We start from the raw sequence: 19,323 nt of genomic DNA on the forward strand, positions 1-19,323 counted from the left end.
GCTAAGCTGCTCCTAGCTCCTTCTCACACCAACACAGAGGGCTGAGGAGGACTCTGCGGAGAGCCGCTAAGTTCATAAAAATAACAGACTTCCCACAAAACTCCAAATCACCACCAATACATTTATTTGAGGGAGGAAAGGTCAAATTTGATCAGGAACTTTTAAACGGCATGATACGAGACACTGGCCTGCCTAATTTCTGGGTGTTGACCACTGCACAGTAACCAGATCCTGCACGTAAGGCATCACCATTAAACGGACGAGCATTTGCTGAGGGAGACACATTCTGAGCAGTCACGTGATTTCTCACTCAGAAGATGCTGCCTTTGTATCAGCAAAGTAGTGTTGAGAAACATGAAGGCAGAACCCAGCAGGAGCTTCCTAGCACAGGCCTGGATGCGATGGCGGCCTTGTGAAAGGGGATTGTGCCCTATTTACAAAGCAGGAGAGCAATACTCCCAGCCCAGCTGCAGGGGGAGGGCTGGGGTTGACAGGGGAGATGAGCAGGGGGTGGGACCTGACCCCACGAGCCTCTTCCCATTCTACGAGGGCCTCCATTCACCATTCTCTGGCCCCTTGCACAAGACAGACTGGGCAAATCTGTGAAGGAAGGGGATTCTATCCCAATTCCCTAGCTCTACCCCCACCTTCCCCAGGCCTACCAGGCAACCAACCCATGGGGTGCAGCCTCACCCCCACCCAACCCCCACTTCTCGACAGACACACGGTGAATATGGAAACCAAAACCCAGCTGGCTGGAGCACATCTAGGTGTTGCTGGGTTGGACTCATCTGACAGGTGCCCGAGATGACTGGGCTCCACCCACGGTGGCCAGGCTGAGACACTACGTTTTTTCAGGTGATTCAGGTTACTCCAAGGCAAAGCATGATCCTGATGACACCCGGCGGAAAAGCAAGCTGGAGCCTCGGAAAAGCTGGCCCTGGATTGGAAGGAACAATCAGATCAGTGAAAGGGGAGGCCGTGCTTTCATCCTGCTCCAGAGCAAGGCCAGCATGAGACAAAGGAAGGTCCAGCAGCTCAGAGATCCCACAGGCGGGGTGTGTAGGGGAGGCCGTAGGCTTGCAATCCTAGAGGGCAAGATCAGAACGTGCTCTGTACTGAAGCACAAGAGTGGGTGGCCTTATGTCACAGGGTGTCCGGTGTCGCTGGGGGTACTCGGTAGGAAATCCCCAAAGAGGAGATTCATTGCACTTCTGGCTTCAGAGATTCCTTTGACTCCTTTAACGCCCATGTGATGTGATGCACGTAGACCTGTCTGGAAACACTGGGAAGAACTGAGTCTGACTCTTGCCCCTTGCTTCCCTGCCATCCGTCTTCTTCTCAACCCTGAGGCCTGTCGCTGTGCCGGTTCCTTCCCAGATCACTGCCCCATTTTACTTCAAGGCAAACCAAGGCTAGGTGAAGCAAGGATCTGCCCTGGGCCAGACACCTGGATCCCTGACCTCTGCGCCTAAGAGCTCCAGCCAAACAGGAAGGTGCTTGGGCAGAGAACATGAAATCCCAAGAAAGACTGGCACCCTCGTCATGTGGCCCCACTCGAGCCTCAGGTTCTCCTAGGTACCAGGGATGTCTTGAAGAAGGGAGGTGTTAGCCTCGGACCCAGTGGCTGCTCCCTAGAAGTGCTCTCGGCCCCTATGTTTTCAGCCACATTACTCAAGGGCTAAGATCTTGAGCTTTACCACCTACTCCATGGGCTCCCTTACCGCCCTTCTAAGAATCTTTAAGAGTTGAAGGAGAAAAGTAGACTATGTCCACGGTAAAATCTGTAAGTACATTCAGATCTAGTAACCTCACATCCTTTCAAAAGGAAAGTGAAAATTTAATGAAAATGCCTTATACCAAAAGTCTATATTCTTTATCTTCTCTACCAATAACATTGGTTCCCATGACAATCCCTCATTCTTCCATGCAATGTAAAGCCGACACCATTTCACCTGATTGGTCTGGGGGAAGAACGGGAGGGGGGGAACCTCCTCTGTTGGGAGCTTGCTTACCTGCACGCTCAGGTATTTCCAGCAATGGATCCAAGACTTGAACACTGGGGAGTATGGAGGGAGCCCGGCCTGCAGCCTGCCCAGAGAGGACAACACATTAGACCCACTGAATGATGGGAGATGCACTAGCCACGAAAAAGGAGATCTCAAGGAATGGTGTGGAGCTGCCACCACCCACATCCTAAATCACAGGTTCAGCCCAGAGTGGAGGGGTGAAAGAGGATGTTAAGCTACCTGGTGGGCAGTGCGGGGGTGGCAAGCCTATACACAGCCCAGGGAGGAGAAAGCAGAGCACTGGACAGGCTGAGCTGGACCCCCACCCCCCACAGCCCTAGCAGGGTGCCTGAGGGAGGGGTGCACACTTACCCACAGTTGTTCACAGCCATGAGGTCACCAACCAGCAGGAAGGGGTAGGTCAGCATGCTCACTGCAATCTGAAACCCAGGGAGACCTGAGTGGCAGTGACCCCACTGCCACCACCAGTCCCAACTCCAGCTCAAGGAGCGAGGGTATCCTGTGCCCATACCCTACACCCAGGCCTGCCTCCAGCCACCACTAGAGCTGGCCTAAGTCCCACCCAGGCCCACAGGGCAGTAAAAAGGGCAGCTGGTGGAGCTGCTGGCTTGACTTACCCCCATTACAAATTTGGTATAGCTCCGGATGGCCAGGGCCTGGCTGAACTGGAGACAGAAAGGAAGACCAGTTTGCTACAGGGACCTCGGGCTGCCCTTCAGATAAGTGCCCTTGCCCCATGCTGCCTGGCCTGTGGCCCCCAAGCCCCACCCTGCACCCTGGTCTCATACACCCTCTTGACTTGGCTCCTTGCACATTGCTGTATATACTGTGTTCCCTTTTAGGGCCTGCCAGTGGCTTCTGTGGCCCTGGAGTCAGAGCCAAGAGAAGCCCCGGGAGGCGGAAGTGAGGTAAGCAGACTGAGAAGACTTCCAAGACCCAGCCAGGATGGTGAGGAGCAGAGGTACAGACAGCCTAAGTGGGACCACTGGCCGCCCACTGTGGACCCCACCAAGCTGTGAGTTCCCAGGGTCTGGCCCGTGTCTGCCTTGATCAGTATCCAAGGCTTGGGACACAGTCAAGGCTAAGTGCTCACTGAATGAAAAGACAGACGCCCGCCCGCCCGCCCAAACACCCCAGACACGGAATCCTGGTCCTGCAGCAAAGGGCAAGGGGAAACTCGAAATTTCCTGCCACTCCCTACCTTACCAAGCTTTCACTCCCTTTGGACCCCCAACATTTGAACTCTACTTTGCCCGGAAGTAGTACTTTGCCCAGTCCCCAACTAGGAAGGGGGGGGGGGGGGACTACCCGTGGCATGGCCATATTACCAGCTGGAGGCCCTGTAACCTTGGACGGAGGCTTGTTCTGTCACAGGTAGCCTCGTCTTAGCCTTTGAGCCACACGCAGAAGAGTACTCAAAACCCCTTTCCATAAAGCTGGAGAAAGCCAATCTGCTGTGGGACACCCCACCCCCACTAAACTACCCCCAGAACTCCAGCCTTGTTCTGTACATGACATTAACAGCTCCCCTGTCCACCAGGCCCCGAGAAACCCATGGCAGGGCCATGGGTTTGCGCTCCTGTATGTTTGAGTGCGAGCTGGTCTCCAAGGAACTACTTGAATTTGTTTATGTTGAAAGACCAATAGGACTCACCTACCCAAATCAAACGGCCAGACCCAATTTCCCCCTGAGAAATTCTCAGCTGGGGTGAGACATTCTTCACCACAGACACATGCCCAGACATATACTCCCCCGGAGCTGCCATCCTGGGGCTCAGACACAGACCTATGAACCCCCAGACCACCCCATGAGGTGCCTCTGACAGACAGGCCCCCAGCCCACCTATCCTTTCAGAAGGACTAATGCCTCCTCACACCTGACTCAGCCTGCTGAGGTCTGTACAGACCAGGCTGTGTAGACCACTGCTAACAAAACAGCCAGGTGCGCCTGCATCGTACACTTCCTAGGTGACCTAAAAAGCCTCAAGGCGGGCGAAACGCCCTTGGCCTGGCACAGGGAAAGACCTAGTCCCAACCCTGTTGATTCCTAGCCAAGTGCCTCTGGAGAGCCTTCCTATCTCAGGGTTTCAACTTCTTTACCGGTAAAATGGGACATTACACCTGTACTGTTCCCTTCATAACTGGGGTGCTGTTGGGATCAAGTGTCCTAGTGTTCACAAAAGGGTTCTGAAAAGCATAAAACGTTAAGCAAAAGTTAAAGGGTTATTAGCTAGTCTGTGTCCTGATTTCCTGATTCGTAGTTGGGCTACTGCCTTGGATAAGCTGGGATCTGTTTTATTTCTAGTTTGCCCAAGGACGGGCTTTCCATGAGCTCCTCCAGGTCTGGTTACGGATCTTGAATCTTTCCTCTCTCCTGAGCCCAATCTCCCCAGAGGCAAAGCTGACCCCAGGACAAGAGGTCCTCATAGGGGGTCCCTGGGCGGCTCAGTCAGTTAAGCGTCTGACTCTTGATTTCAGCTTCAGATCATGATCTCGGGGTCCTGGGAATCAAGCCCTATTGGGCTTCATGCTCAGCAAGGAGTCTGTTTAGGACTCATTCTCCCTCTGCCCCCCCCTCCTCGCTGTGCTTGCTCACTCTCTCCCTCTAAAATAAATTAATAGATTTTGGGGGGAATAAAAAAGGTCCTCCTAGACTACTCCCCAGAGACCCTCTCTAGCCCTCAGGGCCTTGTGCTAAGGATCCCAGGGTCCTGAGTCTGCCCCAGACCCTGGGTATCAACAGTACATGGAAAGATCGACAAGTCCTTGTTCCAACCAACCTGGGAACCTGGATTCTGGTCGTTTCCCAGCCCCCCTGGGGTGTCACTCACGCTGTCATCCACCAGGTAGGCATTGATGAAGTGGGCCAGCAGGTTACAGCCCCACAAGAAAACCACATCGCCCAGGAGATGAGGGATTAAGCCGCTAAAAAACAAGGTGAGCAAAGATGAGCAGGGGAGGGAGGGGACCATTTCTTGGAGGCTCCATGCCCAGGAAGGAGGCAGGGATGTTCCAAGCTCAAAACTTCAGCATATCCTAAGTACAGTCTCAGGAAGAAAGCCTACAGGGGCCCACATGGGCCCACAGCTAACCACACCAGGAAGACGGCGTTCTTTTCTCCATGGTTGTCACACCCCACATGAGGCCACAATTGGTTTACGGTCTCACAAGTGGTTTCAAACTACAGAGGCCACGCCTCAAGATGTGAATGTTGCTCAATCTGGGATCTTTCAAATGTAGATTATGAAACAGGGCCTACACATTTATAGTTTTCTCCTGGTCTCTTTACCTAATCAACTCTCACAAGACACTCTGCTCGATGCATGTTGTCTTTACCCCCAGAATGTTCCATTGAAAACATTCCATACAAGCTTTTGCAAGGAGGGCTGTTAAAGGGATGGCCTTCCAAAGAAACAGCCCTACAAACTGCTATGGAAGATCCCTAAAATACACTAAGGGCAAAAAGCCAGGATGAGATCAATAGGACCCATGTGCTATTATTTTTGTTTTTGTTTTTTTTTATGTGTTTATGTGCTTGTTTAGATACAGAGCAACTTGGAAAACTCTCCAGGAGAAGGATGCCTACCTCTTGGGAAGGGTGGCAGAGAGTTTAGAATCTTTAAAAATCTTATTTTCAAAATATTTGAGGAGGTCAAAAGAATATATGCAACACATGTACGTGATAAGGGATATGAAGAAACTGAAGTTTCGTGTATGCAATCTCTAATCTTGACTCCTCCACCTGTGCTCAGACTAACCATTCCACATGCTTTGGTGCTTTCTCTGTGTTGGAACACGTACTAGTATCACCCAGTCTGCAAATACGCGAAGAACAACAGAACCTGACAGGTAAGCGTGTTCTGTGTCAGAATCTCTTCACATGCTGGAAGAGGACTCTGTAAAATGAGCATGGAAACTGTCAGCTGTGGTGACATGTAGTTTTATGTCTGATGTACTAGTCATGTGAGCAAATATTCACGTATATTTACACATATACATACACGTATATGTGAATATATGAGTGTGAGAGTATTATGTGTGTGTGTGTCTATATTAATCAAGGTTTGTCAATCTTGGCACTACCGTCACTTAGGGCTGGATAATTCCTCCTTGTGGGGGGCTGACCTCTGCATTATAGGATGCCTAGCAGCACCCCTGGTCTCTACCCTCTAGATGTTAATTGTGACAAGCAAAAGATGTCTCCAGACATTTCGAGTGTCCCTTGGGGGCAAAATTCACATCCTGGTGAGAACCATGTATTACATATGCACACACACACATCCACCTGCACGGCCATTTCTCGGTTGCAGGAGATCCTAAATAAAAACTCCTGACCAACTGTGAAACCACAGTGAATTAACAGAGAACCACATTATCTAGTATGTTCCATACATAACAGCATGTCTGTTACTGCCAAGACCTTAAGGCAAAACAAAAGACATCTGTTGAGCTTGGCTTTGGGGTCTGCTTGTGGTTTGTTCTGACTAGACGCAGTTTTTTGGTATAAACTTTCTGTTTTATAGGTAAATGTAAGGCGGGTGTGAGACGCCAAGGGTGGCAGGGGTCTATGGTTCTCGGGAGGCCGTGGGGGCCCAACAGAGTCAGATCTTTTAGGAGAAGCCAGAGATGTGGATTGCTATGTGAAATACCCGAAATGTTACACAAAGTGCCCTGGGCCCAGGCCCACTCCCACTCCCAGGGCCAATGGGAGGAGCCAGTTGGTCCAGTTCCCTCTGTGTTGGACAAACAGTACCATTTCTGCATGAGCCGTGATCTGCAAAGGGCTGAGCAGCTTTGGTCCCCATGATCCGTGGCTCACACATGCCATGGAGCTCTACGGAGCCGGAATGCAGCTCGCAGGAGGGACAGAGCCCCGTGATTAGTCTGAGCCTGGCGGCTACGGCCTGAGAGGTTGAGAACGTGTATGTTAGTAGAGCCATGCCAAGTGGCCAGCGAGGGGGTATGTAAACTCACGTACACAAAGAATCCCAGCAGCCCCTCCTCTTTGAAAATCTTCCCAATGGAGCTCAGCACGCCACTGTGAAGAAGGGAAGACAGGGCTATGAGGTGACCCGGTCACCCTGGAGAAGTCCGCCCCCTGGTGTGGAGGAGAGCCCACCATCCCTGCTCGTGGCTAGTCCTGGCTGGGACAGTCCTGGCTGGGACGGGGAGGGGAGATTCTCTGTTACCAGGCAGAAGCCAAGTGCAGAAGGTTAGAGGGCACCTGTCTGGGGGTAAGGGGTGTTTACACAGTTCATAGAGACAGAAAACCCACTCATCCCAGGACAGAAGCCCAGTGGTTCCCTACTGCTGCTTTCTGGGGATCTGGAATTTGGGAATTAGCCTGCCAGGCTGGGCTACTGCAAAGGCAATGGGTCTTTCTCCTACCTGGCCCGAGGGCTTATCTCTGAAGCAGCCTTCCAACACAGAAGCCTGCATTCCTGACAGCGTGGGGGGTGCTGCCAAGAGGGGAACCTCCTGCCCAGAGGGCAGAGAAGGAACACAGGATCCTGCAGCAGGAGGCCCTGGAACCAGACCCCACGGATACAGCCTGGGAAAAGCACCTGGCCCTCCCCAGGAGAAGCTCAGAGATCAAAGGACAGGCTGGGGTCTTAGGTATGAAATGCAAAGGAGGCTCAAGAGCAATGTCTGGGACTTGTGGCTAGTGATGCCAAGTGGCCCGTCCTACATGGAAGCCCTTCAAAGCCTAGGCGGCAGAGGAAGCTTAGAAGAAATATGGACATGGAGGGAACCAAAGCCCTGGCTAGCGCTCCTCCCAAGGCACCCAGCCCTGCCAGGCCCCACAGCCCTTTCTGGAACAGTGGCTTGGCCCACTGGGGCCAAGTCTCCTGGTCCTATCAACTTCATGTTTCAGTTTGGGAGAATGAGTTAATTTCCCATTAGTGAACCCAAAATGAGGCTGTGGCAGCAGAGATGCCTGGAGCAGTGGTCCCACAGGACAGCTGCAGAAAACGATAGAAGCCAGGTTAGAGCCCAAGGAAAGGTCACAGAGACTGTCCTCCTGCCACGTGCTTCTAGGATCCGCCTCCTGTCCTGTATTGAGCTTTGCTGGGACAGGGAGGGCATAGGTGCCACAGGGAAGGGTTGTGTCCCCATAGCCATGCCCCCGTAGCACCCAGCTCAGTGCTGGGCACAGCAGATGCTGGGTATTTGGTAAACAACCGAAGGGACAGGCTCATACCCACAGGGTGGACAACCTCTTAGCAAAAAATGAAAGGAGCTACCAGTCACTTCTATGACAGCTGGAGAAATGGTTAGGGCCTGACTAGGGGGCTCAGGATGGAACCTAGCTCAGTCCCAAATGGCACAATCCGAACCAACTCCACTCCCACTCACCCCCTCTGCAGGGCTGCCAGCATTATCCAGGACAGCCCTGGACACGAAACGGACACGACTACGGCAGCCATTACCAAATTCCTCTGAAGTTAGCACATTAGGGACAAGGGACAGCAACTGACCCCAGCACGGCCTGTCCTGGCACACTCTGACTGGTGACAGGGCCACTCCTGCCAGTCCTAGAAGAATTACCCACCTGTATTTGGCCTCCCGTCCCACAAATTGGACCATGCAGCGCATTGAGATGACTGAGGAAAAAGAAACACACAAGGGTAACATGGTGGCCAAAGCCCATGGCCCCCAGCTGTGGGGTACCCAGGGCAGTGGCCACTGCACATGGCCTGTGTCAGAGCGCAGGAGGGGAGAAGGGCCTTGGGGAGTCCCCATTGCACCCCATGACCACAGAGGCCCAGTCCTTCTGCCTGGGAAGGGCCCCAGCTCCCTCCGGACAGGACTCCTCACCAATCTGTCCTCAATGTGGTTTCAGTGGAACACTCCACTTCCCAGTGATCCACCACCACCCAGCTACCATTCACAAGGGGTTATCCCACATCTGAGGTCTTCAATGAGGTGGCTCACCATGCAGGGGGTGGGCCAGCATGCGGGACACACACTGCATCATCATCTCGTAAGAGGTCTGGAAGAGAGCAGAGGGTGGGGACTCGGCCTGGCCTCTCTCTGGAACTGGCACGCAAGGGGAACCACAAGCTCTGATGGGGGAATACTGGGATCCCACACCCTCCAGTGGACTCGGCCTACTTTGGATCACCCCTTGTTACCCATCCTCCATTCCTATCATCCAGGAGTGCTGCTGAGTCTTGGACTAGGCCCCGTGATGGCTGAGAGGCTTTCTGCTATTCCTTGCAGTGCCGGTGCCAGGGCTCCTTCCATGTCCCACCCTGCCCATGCACACACGAGGAGCCAAGTCTATGTCTCTTCAGTGACCTGCCTGACTCAGTGGTAAAAAATAATCAGCTCCTCTCCTAGGGCCTCTCCCGACTCCAGATACCCACCTCCTTCACTACTTTCTTCAGAGAAGTCTTCATGTCATCCTTGTTGGTCACCTGCTCGATCTCATCCGGAGGGAAAACCTGAGATACAAAAAAACAAAGGAGTGGGGTGCCTGGCTGGCTCTGTCGGTACAGCATGCGATTCTTCTCAGGGTGGAGAGTTCAAGCCCCACATTGGGGTAAAGCTTAATTAAAAACAAACAAAACAAAGGAGGGCCAAAACCAAAGTACAGTTATGCCTCTTAAATGTAACTCTTAAGGGGCCGGGACAGCTGAAACCAGCTCGTTTTCCCTGTAGCTGGGTCCACCCCGGAGAGCCCCAGGGCTGGAGCTCGGTGCGGCAGGGGGAGCCCCTGCTTGGTGTCACACCCGACACCTGGTGTCACACTGTGGGCAAGCAGCAGCAGGCATACGGGGCAGGGCCCTTCCCAATCAAGGAGATGTAGTGTCAGACTCCCAGGGCTCAGAGCCTGGCTACAGTGCTGGGGTGTAGACCGGGAAAGGAGAGATGGACCAGTGTACATAGCTGCCCCTGGGGCTAGCAGGGAGTTTGGGGAAACCTCAGGCAACCGCTCCTAGCTTCACCCCAGGCTCACCTTCTTCATACTGCCCCGGGTCACAGTGGAGAGGGCGTTGGACATCAGTCGGGGGCTCAGGCCTCGGAACAGCCCTATCTTCCCATCCACCTGCACTATGTACTTGGCTGTAACAAAGCAGAGGTGGCCATGTCATGCCCAGCCCAGACACACCCACCCTGGGCACATTCACACCCAGGCCAGCTACAGCCTGTCCCTCGGTGCAGGCAGACTTCAGTCACAGAAGGGGACAGCTATCTATTCAAAACTCCAGACATAATCAGGCTCCAGCCCCAAAACCTTCTCTAACCCATTTCTTTTTACAAAGCCTTCAAAATGTATTTTTGACCAACAAATTCACACATTTTAGCTTTGGAAAAAGTATCTGGCAAGCTCAGCTAGTCTTTCAACTCAGCAACTTCAGTGCTACAACCCAAAAACCAATTCTGTTGTTTATAAGAAATGTTCAAAAAAAAAAAATGTTTTTTTTTTTTTTAAAGATTATTTATTTATTTATCAGTGAGATAGAGAGAGAAAGAGGCAGAGACACAGGCAGAGGGAGAAGCAGGCTCCACGCAGGGAGCCTGATGTGGGACTCCATCCGGGGTCTCCAGGATCATGCCCTGGGCTAAAGGTGGCTCTAAACCGCTAAGTCACTGGGGCTGCCCAAGAAATGTTTTTCCTTGTGGTGCCTGGCCAGCTTGGTCAGAGAAGCATTCAGCGCTTGATCTCGGGTTGTATGTTCAAGTCCCATGCTGGGTGTACAGATTACTTTTAAAAAAGTTTTCTTGGAGTAGGAAGAAAAAGAAAAAGGCAGAGAGTGCCTACGGGCAATGATGAAGTATGCAACCCAAGGGAGGAAAAAAAGGAAAGGAAGAAAGGCTCAGGAGTGTCCTCTGAGCACACCATGGAGAGCACTGTCCTCATCCTGTCCCTGTGCTGCAGAGGGGCCCCCACCTGGTATCCACTAGCATTTATGAATCAGACACGAGGTGGGGGGATAGGCGAGGCAGTCAACATAACTAGTGGAGAAGTAACCAGAATTGGCACCAAGGAACTATTCTACAGAAAAAACTTAAGCAGTCAGGGAAGCTAGACCCCACCTGTGTGAGTCAGTATTTTTTCCTTTTTCTTTTGTTTTGTATTAATTTTATTTTTTAATATTTATCTATTTGACATGGAGCGGGAGCGAAAAAGAGCACAAGCAGACAGGGAGAGGGAGAAGCAGCTCCCCAATGCGGGGATTGATCCCAGGACTCAGGATCTGAGTTGAAGGCAGACACTTAACTGACTGAGCCACCCACAGTTGCCCCCCCACCCTTTTTAAAGATTTATTTATTTGAGGGATCCCTGGGTGGCGCAGAGGTTTGGCTCCTGCCTTTGGTCCAGGGCACGATGCTGGAGTCCCGGGATCGAATCCCACATCGGGCTCCCGGTGCATGGAGCCTGCTTCTCCCTCTGCCTATGTCTCTGCCTCTCTATCATAAATAAATTTTTAAAAAAATTTAAAAAAAAATTATTTATTTTAAAGAGCAAGAGAGAGTGAGCATGTGTGTGAGCAGGGGGAGGGCAGAAGGAAAGAATCTCAAGCAGACTCTCGATGAGCACAGAGCACGCTGCAGAGCTTGATCTCAGGACACTGAGATTATGACTTGAGCCAAAATCAAGAGTTGGGAGCTCAACCAACTGAGTCACCCAGGTACCCTGATAGTCGGTACTTTTTCATTAGGGTCTTTAAAAGGATACTTAATGTTTCATTTCTTTTCTTAAAGATTTTTGTTTTTTTTGAGAGACAGAGCATGTCTGTTGGGGGCGGTGAGCAGAGGGAGGGGGACAAGCAGACTTCCCCAGCAGAGTGCAAAGCCCAACATGGGGCTGATCCCAGGACCCTGAGATCATGACCCAAGCCAAAGCCACGAGTCGGACACTTAGCGGACTAAGCCACCCAGGTGCCTCTAAAGATTTTTATTATTATTTTTTTAAATTTTTTTATGATAGTCACAGAGAGAGAGGCAGAGACACAGGCAGAGGGAGAAGCAGGCTCCATGCACCGGGAGCCCGACGTGGGATTCGATCCCGGGTCTCCAGGATCGTGCCCTGGGCCAAAGGCAGGCGCTAAACCGCTGCGCCACCCAGGGATCCCTCCTCTAAAGATTTTTAAGTAACCTCTACATCCAAGATGGGGCTCAAGATCAAGAGTCACATGCTCTACTAGCCAGGTGCTCCAATGTTCCATTATTTTATTTTATTTATTTACTTTAAAGATTTTATTTATTTATTCATGAAAGCCGGGGGGGGGGGGACACAGAGAGAGGGAGAAGCAGACTCCATGTAGGGAGCCCACTGCAGGACTCGATCCTGGGACTCCAGGATCATACCCTGGGCCGAAGGCAGAGGCCAAACTGCTGAGCCACCCAGGGATCCCCCTTTTTTAATATAAACTTTCAAACTAAGCTCAAAAGGTGATATATTTTTATAAACACTTTATATATTTCTCTATACCTAGAAGCTAGCAGAACTTTCTCTCAGACACTGGACTCCCCTTCCAGACCCGATTTCAGCTCCTTAGCACCACGCAGTGGCAGGAACCAGCAAAAATGTCTTTCTCTCCACTGCAACACGTCTGCCAACCCAGCAAATTCAATGTTACTGTTAGAAGAGGCTTGACTGGGGCCGGGGAGCACATGTTCTCCACCTATTTGGCTTTCTGAGATGGGGGTGGGGCTGGAAAGAGAGAGAGAGGAGGGGACAGGACACTGGGTGACGTGGCTGGGTGCCAGGCTTCACAGAGTGAACAGGCAGGAGGAAGGTTTATTTTGGGGGAGGGGAGCTCTAGCCAGCAACGAGAGGCAGGCAGGATAAAGCCTCAGTGTGATCCAGTGAGTCACTTAGCCTCTTTCTATCCAATTTGCCCACCAGTAAAAAAGGAGTAAAGACCCCTATTTCTTCTCAACTCAGAGACGATTTATGAATAAGAGAGAACAGAGAAATTAACGCAAAAATGTCTACAGGGGCGTAAGTGGGCCCAAAGAGTCCCATGGCCAGCCAGGGCCTGTCATTCCATGGTTTCTCTGCATTCCCTGGAAAATTCTCCAGGAAGTTCATTCTGTTGCGCCCAACAATGCCGTGACGGCTGTGGCATTTTTGATCATGGCCTGGAGAGAAGTAGACATCATCCAGACAGTAGACAGAGAGCTGAGCCCCCCGCTCACGTGAGAGCAGGCAGGGTTATCCAAAACCGCCCAATGGCCATCTGTTTACAGCATCTGGACTAAACATTATATACGCGGGGTGAGCAGAAGCACCTCAGAACTCCGTTCATCATCTTTGCAAGAGGCAAGATGCGGCTAAGACCCTCCACCTTGAGTCCTTTTGGGAATGACTGCGTGATGCGAGTAGAGGCAGTCTGGGTTCTCACCTGGGGTCCCTCATGAGGCTAGAGCATGCAGAGAAGCCATAGTGGGGCGCTGGCAGCCCGCCACCCCAGCTTCCCATGACCCCAGCGTTAGCTTTGTGTACCGGCTTCACTGTGCAATGGTCAGGGCGCCTGCCTACGACTATGACTTCCCCCTTCCCTTCACTGACAGTTTCTAAATAAAACCAAGTATGAACACGTTTCCCCACAAAATGACATGTTTTGCTTGGCCTCAGACGACTCAACATCACAGCAGCAAAAATGGAAAAGAAACTCAGGATATCAGATTCTGCCAAGAGCGTGCGGAATACAAAAAAAAAAAAAGTGATAGGAGGCAAAGCCCCCGGTTATTCAGCAGAAAGATTTTCAGAGAACATTCTAGACTGACCAAATAGGTATGAAGAGCACAAGGGCAGGAAGCCTGAGGCAATCAGCCAGGCGGTGAACGTGGAGAGCTAGGGCACATGTCAAGAAGTTCAGTGAGGGTGCCCTGGAAGGGAGATCCTGATAGTGGGCTAGAGAAGCCTTAGCCAGCTGGCACACGGGGGGCCCGGGGACGAGCAGTGAGGGACAGCCAGGTGGGCAAGGTGGCATCGGGCGCTGTGGCTGTGGCGGGCTTCTGGGGAAAGACCACCCTCCCCACTAGCCAGCAGAGCTGCAGGAGGAGCTGGGGGTACCTGTGAGAAGGACCTGCACGCAGAAGCTGCACAACCGTGCAGACGAGGAGCGCGGGCCAGAGGAGGGAAGCGGCCTGCCCGAGCTCTTCAGCTGGCCAGGGCATGCCAGAGGTGAAGCGCCATGCACCGCACGGTGTGCTCTGCACCCCGTGCAAGGAGATGCCCAAGCGGGGCCCACCACCTGGGGAATGCAGGGGAAGGAGCTGGAAGGACAAGAACCCAGGAAGTCCCTGAAAAAGGCCTCCTGATGGAGAACAGGGAAGCAGAAAAACTGGTAACGGGACCAGGCTGCTCAGAAAGCAAAAGGAAACCTCCCTGGATCCCCACTTCCAGGCACGACTTGGGGCAGCAGGGATGACAGGGCCCAGTGTCCCGGGCTGGCCCCTGGGGCTGCCTGGGCTGGCCGCTGGCAGCTGCGGGCAGTGGAGCTGGACCATAGCTGTATTGTTCACCTGCTCCCGCCCTGGCGGCTTCCACACCCTCCACCCTGCCAGTTCCGACTCTGGGGGCCACACTGCCCAGCCTGTTCCCCCTGGGGCCAGCTGGGCCTGCTCCCTGTTTTTGTCCGTGTGGGCTCTCCTGCCTGGGAAGCAGACTCACCATAGGTGAAGAAGCTCGGCAGATAGAGGACCTTCCTCCCCAGCACATTGGTCCCAATGGTGGGGGGCATCGGCTCATGACCCACCTTCAGAATCAACAAACACAAAAGGAAGGTCAGATGTTACTGCGGATCCAGTCCCCTGCCGCTCATGCCCCCAGGTCCTGCCTCTTCTCCCACAAATTCCAATGCCGTTCTTGGTGGTGTCCTCAGCAAAACACACCAGAAACATCATCGGCGTCCAGAACCATCAGCAATGTATAAGCTCCCGACAAAGGGAAATGTCTAGCCCCAGATCCCACCCTGTCCCCCAACATTCGCACTTTCAAGTTCCAGACATTTCCAGTGCAGAGATCCCCACTGTTACGTACTTCGAACCCTGCACTCACCGCAGAATAAATCTTAGTTAATTCCCACCTCTGGGCTAAAACTTAGTCTGATCTCAATCCCCAATGTGTCAACACCAAAACACACCACCCCCACATCTCAGGCCAGAACTTCAGAGAGCGCAGCTCCAAGTGACCCACCCCAGATGCACCTGACACTCAAGTTCCTTACTGCACCCTCGGCAGATGCCAACAAACCTGTCCCTTTCGCTCCCAGAGCAAACTGTTACCTCCAATCCTGGATGCTCCTCAAACAATTCCTCCTCTGTGTTCTAATCTTGATCACTTCATATCCCTGAGACAGAATCACCCCCTCATTTCCATAGGGCTATCATAATTCTCGCGTAGAATAGTTATAATTATGGTACCCCTTAAATCGATAGAGGAGGGAGGACACAGCCACCCACACCCCTAGGAGGAGAGGGGTGTCTCTCCTGAGGGGTGAGGCCATTTATTATGCTGCCAGCTGATGAGGAGAGAGACTCTCTGCCGCCAGGCAGGAAGCAAGGGATCTAGGAGATCAGCACTTAAGTGGGGTGCGAGAAGTCCCCTTCCCAGGCAGAGGGCCAGGACACAAGCCCTATCTCTCACAGGAGGCCAACCAAGCCCCCAGACCAGAGCAGCTCCCTTTGGATGCAGGAGAGAGCAGAAATGGTAGGGTTGGGAAGCTCTGCCTTAAAAACTGGACTATGTATGCTTCTGGTGTTTTCCTGGTCCAATTCCCTCTCTTCTTTGCCTGAGTCAAGTGTTTTTGAAAGTTCTGAAGGTTGTGCATTGTGGATGTGGTTCTGAGCTACATGACAGATCACTGACTATAAATTAAGAAATCCCCTCCATGATGGCCACTTTCTTTAAAAAAAAAAAAAAAAAAAAAAAAAATTCCTAGCCCAGGGGAGTTGAAGGAAAGGGATGAGCCAGCTGACCCTAGCAATCAGCCCTCCCCTTCTAGACCTTTCTCCTTCTTGGATAAACGCTCCAAGGTTCTGACTTAAGTTTTGATCTTGTCCCCTTCTATAGGTGGTATTCCCCTTTATAGACCTTCAACTCTTGAGTCTGAGCTGCTGTTCTGTTGCTGTCCCACTCAGTCTAGTTAATTTGGGAGTCCTAATGGTTCCATCTGCACCTTTAAATCTGCTATGTCCCTTCCTCCCAGGGCCCCCCAATCTGTTGAGTCTTTTTTTTTTAAAGATTTTATTTATTTATTCATGAGAGACACAGAGAGAAAGAGGCAGAGACACAGGCAGAGGGAGAAGCAGGCTCCATGCAAGGAGCCAGACGCGGGACTCCATCCCAGGACCCCGGGATCACCACCTGAGCCGAAGACAGACGCTCAACCACTGAGCCACTCAGGCACCCCAAGTCTATTTTTTCTTAACTTCCACCTGGGTTTATCAAAGGCACACATCTCAGCCCCATTCCCCTCCTCCTCAAATTTCCATGACTTATGCCCAAGTCACATGCACCCTATTTCCCCCCCAAATGTGTTAACCTAGTCCTGACCACAGCCAGAGCTATGGCTCTGCATCAGGCACTGGCAGGACCAGTTTATCACCCTCAAAATTCCAACTCCTGCAACCTGACTTGGATGAACCCTGATCTGAGGCCCCACGTGAGCTAGCCAACCCCCAAATCTGCCCTGTCAATCCTGCCACCTGCCCGCACACACTGGGAGCTGCCTTTTTTGCAAACTGTTGCTGATTCCTAAACTGTATTAGGATTTTGCCCTAAAACAAGTTACCCTGAGCACCAGCTAGGTTCAGACCAGACCAACTACCTCACCCAGTTCTTTTTAACCCTTCGGCCTCCCTCGTTCCCAGTCCCCTCTTCAAGCCACACGTTTTTCAACTCTCTTCTCGAACCCGTATGCCAAATCCACTGTGAAGCCATTTCGTTCATGTGAACGAGCACTCCCTACCCTGCCAATTCCTTGTGTACTCCAGCATCCTCTACCCCACAGACCTTCCTACCTGCCACTCTAAAAACCCAGCCCTCACTCAATCTCACTCCCTCAGACGAAAAACTTAGCTCCCGTACCCTTACTTCTCAGGTAACATCAGTTCCAAAGCCCCCCACTTTCTCTCCCAAACCTATAATCTCTACTGCCGAAACTCCAATCCTAATTCCCTCTGTAAAACAGCCCTCGCTCAAATGCCAGTCTCAATCTTCCCCCACCAGCCGTTTTCAAATATCAGTCCCCATCAGATGCTAGTCAGGCACCTGATGTCCCAGACAGGATCTCCTCATCCCTTGTCCTATTCACAGTCACACCCGCCCCATTCCTCAGACCCCAGATTTCAACAGCTCCCATTCCAACTGTATATCACACTCTCCGTCCAGTTGCAAAGACGGCAAACCTGGCACCCACTTGCCTCCACTCAAATCTCAAATTCTGGTTGGTCTCCATGTCAGTGTTCACCCCTTAGATTACCCTAACTGGAAGATTCTAGGCGAACTCCTCAGTTATCAGTGCAGGCCTGGGCCACCCCCATCTAAACCGAGCGGTCTCAGTCTTGTCCACCTAATTCCAAACGCATTCCTTCCACCTGGCCTCCCTCCAGCTCAATCTCGCTCTTTTTCAAGCAGCCCACTTCATCTGCAAGGCCTTGCTGGCCACAACCACGGGCCAAGGGCCCCTACGGGCTCCATTCCAGAGTCATCCCGACCTTGGCCTCGGTTTCTGCCAGACTCGACCGATCCTGCCACCGTGTGTCCCAACCGCCCCTTCTGCCCAATTCCAACACTCCATAACCCGTCCCCCCGCAAACAAGGACTGCGAGTGCCATCTCCCGACCCTCCAACTGCGACTTTCATTTTCTCTTCCAAATGCGTCATCCCTTTCCCCCTAAAAGCCTCCACCTCCTCCTCCTCCTCGGTCCCCTCTCCAGGCAAATCTCCACCACACCCCTCCCCCACCGCGTCGCCCTATCGGTTCCCCTCCCTCAAAACGCGTCACCCCGTTCCCTCCTCCCACCAAACCTGTCGTCGCCATCAATTCCAGAGCCCCCATCTCCAGCGAGCGCGTAGCTCTCCCCCGCTAAATCCCTCGCCTCCGCCCTCTCCCACCAAATTCCCTCGCCGATACATCCACCGCCCCCGCCCGGGTCTTGATGCCCTCTCCTCCCTCCTAAATTTTGGGCCCCGGCCTCCAGTCCTTTGTCTCCATCCCTGTCAAACCCAGACCTCTCGCTCCCCTCTCCCCTCAATACGCGCTCTTCACCGAAATACTCCGCCTCGGCCCCCGGCCCCCGGCCCCCGCCCCTCCCCCATTCCGCGGCGTCCCGGCTCGCCGCCAAACGCTGCCCCTTCCCTCCTACTCCAAGCTCGTCGCCGCGCTTCCTTCATCCTCCAAGCCCCCGTGCCCTCGGCCCCTCCCCTGCACCCACCCCACCCTCTCCCAAACCTGTCGCCTCGACCCCCTGGCCGCCGTCCCCCCCAAGCCCCTCAACGCTCCCTTCGTCTCCCACCCCTCCAGCCCCCCAGGCCTGCCGCCCCCGCCCCTCTCCCCAACTCCGTCGCCACGGCCTCCCTGCCCCCATCCCCCCAGGTCCCGGCCTGCCACCCGCACAGCAGCCCCGCCTGCCGCAGCGCCCCCCGGCCCCACACCTGGATAAGCAGCTTCACGTAGAGCAGCGGGTGGCTGAGCGCCGTGACGCCCGCGCCCAGCGCCACGAACAGGGCCTCGGTGGTCGGGGCGTTGTCCCCGGAGCCCAGGCCCCCGGACGCGCCGTCCATCCTGCGGGCGGAGGGCTGCGCCGCAGGCCGAGGGTGGCGCGGGTGCGCACGGTGCGCGGGCGGCGGATCGCGAGCCCGAGCCTCGACCCCGGCCGCCGCTCCGCCGCGAGCTCCCGCTCCTGCTCCGGCTCCCGCCATCCCCGCGGCGCCGCCGCGAGCCCAGGGCGCCACTTCCGGGTCCGAGGCCCCCATGGCGCCGGGCGGCGAGGTCACTCCCCGTCACGTGACGGCAGGCGCCCCGCCCCCAGCAGGCGTCGGGGGGCGGAGCCGGGCCGCACCACCGGCGGCCGCGGGGGGGCCGGGGCGTGCGGCGCGGCGGGTGGGGCGCGCGGGACGTGGCCCTCGGGCGGGCTGGGGGCCTGGCACAACCGTGGGCGGCGGGCCGGGGGCCGGCGGGCGCAGGCGGCGCGGGCCGCGGCTGCCCGGGGTGTGGAGGCTGCGGCCGGCGCGGGCGCTCCCCCGGCAGCCCGCGCCCGCCCTCGGAGGGCGGCCCCGCCGGCCCGACGCCCCCGGCAGGGTCCGAGGCCCGCGCCTGCAAGCCCC

The 19,323-nt window shown here is 54.0% G+C and overlaps 1 protein-coding gene across 2 annotated transcripts; it reads right to left on the minus strand.

The window, feature by feature from the left end:
• Positions 1 to 101: 101 nt before the first annotated feature.
• On the minus strand, positions 102 to 18,987 carry MTCH1 (mitochondrial carrier 1). 2 transcript variants are annotated; one of them, XM_025418605.3, is made up of 12 exons: positions 18,652 to 18,987; positions 14,665 to 14,749; positions 9,994 to 10,100; positions 9,401 to 9,478; positions 8,967 to 9,024; positions 8,584 to 8,635; positions 7,009 to 7,068; positions 4,862 to 4,955; positions 2,648 to 2,695; positions 2,382 to 2,449; positions 2,016 to 2,091; positions 102 to 940 (listed from the first exon to the last, which is right to left on the minus strand). In XM_025418605.3, the coding sequence occupies exons 1-12, from the start codon at positions 18,970 to 18,972 to the stop codon at positions 869 to 871; spliced, it is 1,119 nt and encodes a 372-aa protein (XP_025274390.1). In that variant the 5' UTR covers positions 18,973 to 18,987; the 3' UTR covers positions 102 to 868. The 2 variants fall into 2 exon arrangements, with proteins under 2 accessions (XP_025274390.1, XP_025274389.1); XM_025418604.3 differs by having other exon boundaries at positions 4,811 to 4,955.
• Between the last annotated feature and the right edge of the window lie 336 nt (positions 18,988 to 19,323).

The sequence above is a fragment of the Canis lupus genome, chromosome 12, assembly GCF_003254725.2.
Source record: "Canis lupus dingo isolate Sandy chromosome 12, ASM325472v2, whole genome shotgun sequence".
NCBI classification, from domain to species: Eukaryota; Metazoa; Chordata; class Mammalia; order Carnivora; family Canidae; genus Canis; species Canis lupus.

What these genes read in the sequence shown, in the direction of transcription:
- MTCH1 (XM_025418604.3), bottom strand. Translation starts at nt 18,972, where the DNA reads ATGGGGGCCTCGGACCCGGAAGTGGCGCCCTGGGCTCGCGGCGGCGCC. An exon ending in GGACGGGAGGCCAAATACAG is followed by an intron (nt 7,069 to 8,583) that starts GTGGGTAATTCT and finishes CCTTCTTCACAG; the next exon opens with TGGCGTGCTGAGCTCCATTG. An exon ending in ATACCAAATTTGTAATGGGG is followed by an intron (nt 2,450 to 2,647) that starts GTAAGTCAAGCC and finishes CCTGGGTTTCAG; the next exon opens with ATTGCAGTGAGCATGCTGAC.